Raw genomic sequence first — 6796 nt, forward strand, 5'->3', positions numbered from 1 at the left:
AAACAATACGATTACTATAACGAATGACTAGAGTTGGCCATTTGCTTGGGGCGCCTGAGCCTAGTGACAGAGGGTATGTTTTACTACAATTGCATGCAAGATGATAGCAGTCGATAACACCGAAAAATATCCGATATTCGTAGACTTGTGCAATGTGTTCGTACACGAGCCGAGCTGCTTCACTGTCAGTGCTCCAGGTAACATGGTAAAACAAGAACGATAGCTCATATTGTTCAGCTTGTTTCCGTATTTCATTTACATCTTTTCCCGGACACTCGACCAACAAGGAATACGCTATTCCTATGGAAATATATGCAAGTGTTATAAATACAAGTAAACTGTAAGCAAATATATTGTTCCTTAACATTATTTTCAATTGGTGCAAACAGCTGCAACCAGTGGTACTTAGGGCTGCAAACGATGCATCGATATTTTTGAAACATCGATAATATCGGTTCAAACTCGATATTTGCCACCGATGTTTACAATTTCATAAAAACGCTAAATTGGCGATACATCGATGTTTTAAACATCGACTTTAGTTTGTCCCCTTTCAGACACGTCAAGTCTGCTCGTTCGTTGGCGAAGGAGGTGGGAAGAGTACAGATACCTCCGTACCGTCAATTCGTTTCAAGTTTTCTTGTCTCTTTTGATCTTTTCGTTGCTTCCCATTTAAGAACCAAGGTCTTGAATTCAATTAAAGTTGACGCGTGTGGAAGCAAATAGAAAACACAAAAGAGAATGCGAAAAAAATTGCTTTCAAGACTTGATGTGTCTGAAAGAGGACTTTGACCCAGACTTGCTTTAAGCTCGCTATACAGTTCAATGCGAGCGGGAACGTGAACTTTTTATTTTGACTAATAGCTTCGCTTTTACTTCCCGTTATGCAACAGTAATATATCAAAAAATAGAGTTAAAATATCTTCCAGAATTATAGAATTAAAAATAATAGGTCTTGGAACTTTAGGCGAAGCGAACTTACGGCGGTAAACATTTTTATTCTATTGATAGTAAGGATAAAGGAAGGCTAATTAAATACAGGGGACTTCATCCAAATTTTAGTATTTCTCTAATTGAATTACAGAGACTGAAAAGTATAAAATTCTTTAAATATGAATAGAACCTAACAAATTGTGAAACATCGGAAACTATCGATGTATCGATGTTTTTCTGCGGATGTATTTTAGCATCGATGTTCATTTCTCCGATGCATCGAAACATCGATGTATCGATGTTACTCTTTTAAATTTGCATTTCAAGGGGTACCAACAGGGTGGAAACAAAGAAATAGTAGGAATGTCGAAAAAACATCGATGCATCGAAAATATCGATGTTTTGCTTCGATGCATCGAAAATTTTCCACTCGATGTATAAATAGTCGATGTATCGATGCATCGATGTTTTTTTTAAAACTGACATTTCTAGTACATTGAACCTTCATTCCAGTTTTTTAATTGTACAAAAAATAGGTGCAATCCCGTATTCCTCGGACTCGGACTAGTAAAACTGTCAAAAAATAAAAATTCGCTCAGAGCGAGAGAGTAACATTGAAAAGTACGGGATCGCTTTCTAGTAAAAAATGGTAACTTCTGTCAACTTCAACATAACCTCCAAATTTTGGTTGTAAATTTTTGCTTATTTTGTATGTAAGCACACTCAGTTCACACATGTAAATAACCAAAAATACTTTCAAATGCATTAGAATCCACTTAAACAAGTAATTAAATAGTTTTCAACATGAATTAGCAGAGTGCACTTTTCTTTTGTTTACAATTTGGTTGCCAAACACACTCCAGCTGATCGTTTGACACATTTACCAGAATTTACCAGCAAAAAATTCTCGGACTAAAACTGGTAACTTCTGACAGAGAGGGAACCGTATTTACTCTCTTTTTTGTCCTCTCAATAGTCAGAGAACCGAGTACGGGATCGATTTCCAGTAAAATCTGACCGATTCTGACTGTTTCTGACTAGTCCGGACTCGTACTAATATTGCAACTAATAGTGGTGACTTTGACCAAACAATTTAAATGGATCCAAAAAGTTCCGATAGAAATATAATTAGCTCAGTTGCAGTAATTTATTTCAAATTTTCTATAATTTTGCTAATAACATATATTTTTGTGAAACATTATCTGTAGAGGTCTTGTTAGTCGACTAGTCGGTTAACAACTTTTTTTGTCGGTTGTTAAGCGAATAAGCGAACCCTGTACAGAGTTGCACGAAACAACCGTGTGGATCAATTCCGTGTTTATATATATTGTTATCGATAAATTGGCAATTACGAAACAATCGGCATAAAAAAACTAGTACCTTCCGATAACTTAATATAGTGCTTCTGTTTACCTAAAATCTTTGAACGAGTACAATTTCAAAGGGCGTTGATAAATTTTAAGTTAATTATGTGAGTTAACGATTATTCTCTTTATTTGATTATGTTTTTGCATTATTGAACCTATGAAATAGGAAAGGGCATCAAGTAATAAATGGAATGTGCAGATCACTTAGTTTAATTTAATGAATAATTTAAGAGGGCGCCACACCCAATTCTGTAGCTACATACATACGTGATAGTCATTGAATTTACATACTTATATATAAAAGTACATATACATATGTTATATTTTTCTATTTATTAAATGAAGTCCTCGGGCATCGAATTTTCCTTCAAATTCTGAACTCAACTGCAAAGATATTTACAGATCATTTGAGCAGTACTAAAATTAAGTCTGTGCCTACTGCAGCGCACTGATCATGTCAACTATTGAAGAACGTACGGCTTACGAGAAGAATCCCTATTTCACGGGACACATATATGGCAATTTTTCCCCCTTTTATGTGACCATTGCTATATGTACTGTTGTTCTCGGTTCCATCATCTTCGTGAATATTATTTTTGGGTGTTGCTCAAAGCACCGTAAATACTGGAAAGATAGACATACAGGTATAAATTGAATTGTTCAGCAATGTCGAATAGTATTAATGAAAATTGATTTAACAGGTAATCGCTGGTTGGTTTCCATTTGGTCAGCTACGCCACACTTGCAGCCCCCTTTGGATTTTACTGAGCTAAAGGACGCCTCATATTTCGAACGATTCTACGTAAGTTTACGTTCCATAAACTTTGTTTAACATCATAGATACGTATGTATGTAGTTACACGGGCCAATATAACATGAGAAACGCCCGATTAAGAAAAAAAATATATACATATCGCACACGATCTTCAAAAGTGACACAACTCAAAATAACGCGTTCGTCAGAAAATGGGGAAAAACTATTTCTTTGCACATGCTAATCGTATGCTTTCTTCAACAATACAAGCTCTGTGTACATCTTTAGTGCATAATTTCCAAAATGCCAAATTTTGAGTTGAGCCACTTTTGAAGATGGTGTGCGATATGTGTGTAGATTCTTCATTTTTGTTATGGGTATTCATGGCAACGCGATAATGCCACGTAACCGCGTAAACCTCGTAAATAATTCGAATTTCCCATACAAAATGAAGTAAGTTTACGAAGTTTACATGGTTATGAGGCATTTACGCGTTTTAATGAATTGCCCTATTAACTTTATACAGCTCCTAAGTAAGATTACACATATGCACATATCGTTACCTAAATTCACTTCAAAACTGCGTTTTTAAACCTTCACTAAAAATTTGAGTGTTCGTACCAAAAACAACGGAACTATGCAACTTTTTAAAAATTCTTAGCTGCATGCATGATTTTATTTTTAACAACAAGTAATTTTTAAGCAAAAAACAAAACCGACTTCAAAATTGTTATTGAGCTTTGTACCAAGATTATTTTATTAGGAAAAATGGAAAAAGCAATAAAACCGACTTCAATTCTCATATAAAAATTTAAGATTACCGTTTATTTGTTCATGATTCATGATGGGATCTAAACCAAATTGGTGTTGCTTCTCCAGAATTAAGGTAACGATATGTATGTATGCACATAGGGTGGCCCAAAATACCTAGGAAAATCAACTATTTTGATTTTTCCTGCTCTCACCCCCAAGAACTAGAGAATATCAAAAATTAAGAGACACGTATTTTATTATTTTGAATTGGGTTAATATTTACCCGTGCCGCCGGTGCTTTGAAGTTTACACGGGGAAAATACATATTATCGTAGAATTGCTATAAAATCGTTAAACAACACTATTTTTCGATCGAATAAGACTATTTCCTTTCAGAAAACTTAAAAAAATAACACTTACGAACTTAAAAATTTTACTAAGTGTGTTTTAATAAGCCATAATCCTATCTGTCTGTAACATTCAAAAATTACACCTTTTCCAAGAGTACTTCAGAAAGCGTCAAATGTATTTCAGAAACTGTAAAATGTACTTCAGAATAGTCAATTGTACTTCAGAAACCGTAAATAGTTATTTTATGTTTTCATAACCCCATCACTCACGAACAGCTCATTGGATGTGTTTATTTTTTTTTTTGCATTTTACTACATTTGAACATTTGGTATCACACATACTTCTGAGCCGCTTTACAAAGTAAGGTACGTAGAATGTAAAGCAGTCTCTCGGAGTAGTTCGGCGCTAGGACAATAACTAGGTAAGACGTCATCCGAGGTGTTCATTTCGTGCTTTACTAGTAGTTGACATTGATCATGTTGATAATTTTGTACTAAAAGCTGAAAGAAAACGTGGATTACGTCGAAAGGTGCTTACATATTTTCCGAGTGGGATACTGCAGCATTGTTGTATGAGTAAACAGTAAAAGCTTAGAGACTAACCAACTATTTGTTAAAACTGTAAAGATTCAAAATATGACCTTTATGATACCTTGCGAACGCCCTTCATATCGTCGATGTTTTTGCAAAACAGCCCATCGACCAGATGCAAAACCGCCTAAATTTCCGTTGTGGAAAAAATGAGATTTGGTTTCCCCGAACTCCAGGCATCGAGATTTATGCATCAATCGTACAATCGTTATAAAAACCAGATTTATAAAATAATAGCTGAGAATATAGCGCCTATCAAGGCACTGCCTGCAAAGAAAAACAGTTTTTTCGCTCTCTTGTTAAATTTGAGTGCCGTAAGATAGGCGGTTTTGCGATATACAACTATACGACAGTATACAATCCCCTATGACCTCCCTAAAAGAGCTGTACCTTAAAAAAACAAAACAAAAGTAACAGTCACTCAACAAAAGAGCTGGACTGGGTGAACTTATTAAAATACTCCTATTTATTTCTTAATTCTTCTTCTAATTTGGCACTACAATCGTTTGTCGGTTTGTGCAGAGCCCAAAAAGCTTCTCCAATTGCCTCTCTCCTGTGCGTATTTGCGCCAGTTGCTATCCCGTGTGCCAGACAGGTCCTTCCATTTTGTTCGTGGCGCCCTTGCTTTCGCTGTCCACCCATGGGTGCGGAGTCGAAGGATGTTTTCACCGGAGCGTCGTCATTAATGTGTACAACATGTCCAAGCCATCCTTATCGCTGTATTTTTATGTGCTAATCATGTCTCTGTCGTTAAAAAACTCGTATTCGTCATTCCATCTGCTTCTTTCTTTATTGGCGCTGTAACCGCCTAAGCGATTTTGGCCGAGTCCAAAACAGCACGCCAGTAATTTCTCCTCTGTGCCAACTAACAACAATTGGAAATGCCAAGTGAAGCAAAGTCCTCCACCTGGTCTTTCCAACGCAGAGAAGGCCTCTTCCTCTGTTACCAGCATCGCGGCCCGCGTTAAATACTTTCAGACCAGGAGCGTTTTTTCAACGTTTTCAACGTGGCGGGACCCAAACCCAGCGCACGCGAAATTTTACGATTTTTCACTTTAGCTCGCTCCCAAACGGGTGTTTGATTGCTACCCAGAGGATACGTGTTCTGCGCACGAAACCATCCTCCATCTACTCTTATATATGTATATCCGTCGTATACGCGAACAGGAGACATAGTCCACGTTTCTGTGCCATATAGAAGAACGGGCATGACGAGAGACTTGTAGAGCGTAATTTGTGCTCGTCGAGAGGGGGCTCTACTCTTCAATTGTCTACCGAGCCCAAAGTAGCATCTGTTGGCAATAGTTATTCTTCGTTTGATTTCCAGGCTGACGTTGTTGGTGATGTTTATACTGGATGCCAGGTAGGCAAAGTCCTTCACTCCTTCAAAGTTATAGCTGCCAACAGTGTCCGCAACGTCTGGATTCTTTATATGTTGCTAGGAGGTACTTTGTCTTGTCTGCATTCACCGCTAGACCAACCTTTTTAGCTTCTTTTTCTAAACTGGAAAATGCTGCGGTTAAGTCCCTTTGTTTCAGACCGACGATGTCGATATTATCTGCATACGCAAGCAACATCGTTCTTTTGCAAGCCGCCAATCTGAATCGCAGCGGCACTACATATTGCAAAATAACGATGTATTTCTTAAAACAGTCTTATTTAATTTTTTCATTTCATGTGTATAGCACAGTAGTGTCCTATTTGGGAAATGTTTAGTTATTGGCCCATCGTTTTTGGGGTGGGGGCGGAGGGAGAGGGGGCGTGGCCCCCCAAACCCCCCTCATTCGAAAGGGGCCAGTCGCCACTTTACGAAAAGCCCCACCCCCCCTTGGGGACCTCCCACAGACCCCTAGGGAACCGTTTGAAAATGGGGTAAAAACGGCATTTTCCGAGGCAAACTGAGCAGTTTGAAGTGGAATATAACCCAACTAACAGAATCTGTGGGGTTTTTAAATAAAAGAAGTTATCCCAAGGTGGTTATCAGGCGAAAAAAGGAGGGCTAAACACCTTTCGCAGAGAACACCTTTGTGCGTAGGCGGCCTTCGGCC

General features: G+C 37.7%; 1 protein-coding gene and 1 long non-coding RNA gene across 4 annotated transcripts in view; one reads left to right on the forward strand and one right to left on the reverse strand.

The window, feature by feature from the left end:
* Positions 1-254: 254 nt before the first annotated feature.
* LOC108375813 (uncharacterized) lies at positions 255-480 on the reverse strand. The gene is made up of 2 exons (XR_001849208.1): positions 366-480; positions 255-300 (listed from the first exon to the last, which is right to left on the reverse strand). It is a non-coding gene; the product is annotated as an uncharacterized LOC108375813 (long non-coding RNA).
* Positions 481-2194: 1714 nt separating this feature from the next.
* Positions 2195-6796, forward strand: part of wrm1 (wurmchen 1 transmembrane protein) — a 9796-nt gene continuing 5194 nt past the window's right edge. The window contains exons 1-3 of one of the 3 annotated variants that reach the window (XM_017631961.1): positions 2195-2404; positions 2745-2944; positions 3002-3102. In XM_017631961.1, coding sequence (XP_017487450.1) covers positions 2755-2944; positions 3002-3102 — 291 coding nt within the window. In that variant the 5' untranslated portion in view covers positions 2195-2404; positions 2745-2754. Of the gene's footprint in view, positions 2405-2645; positions 2945-3001; positions 3103-6796 lie in introns of all 3 variants that reach the window. The other 2 variants (XM_017631960.1, XM_017631959.1) reach the window with 2 other exon arrangements.

This window comes from Rhagoletis zephyria, unplaced genomic scaffold (genome assembly GCF_001687245.7).
Source record: "Rhagoletis zephyria isolate East Lansing unplaced genomic scaffold, Rhagoletis_zephyria_1.1 Rzeph_scaffold_09477, whole genome shotgun sequence".
NCBI classification, from domain to species: domain Eukaryota; kingdom Metazoa; phylum Arthropoda; class Insecta; order Diptera; family Tephritidae; genus Rhagoletis; species Rhagoletis zephyria.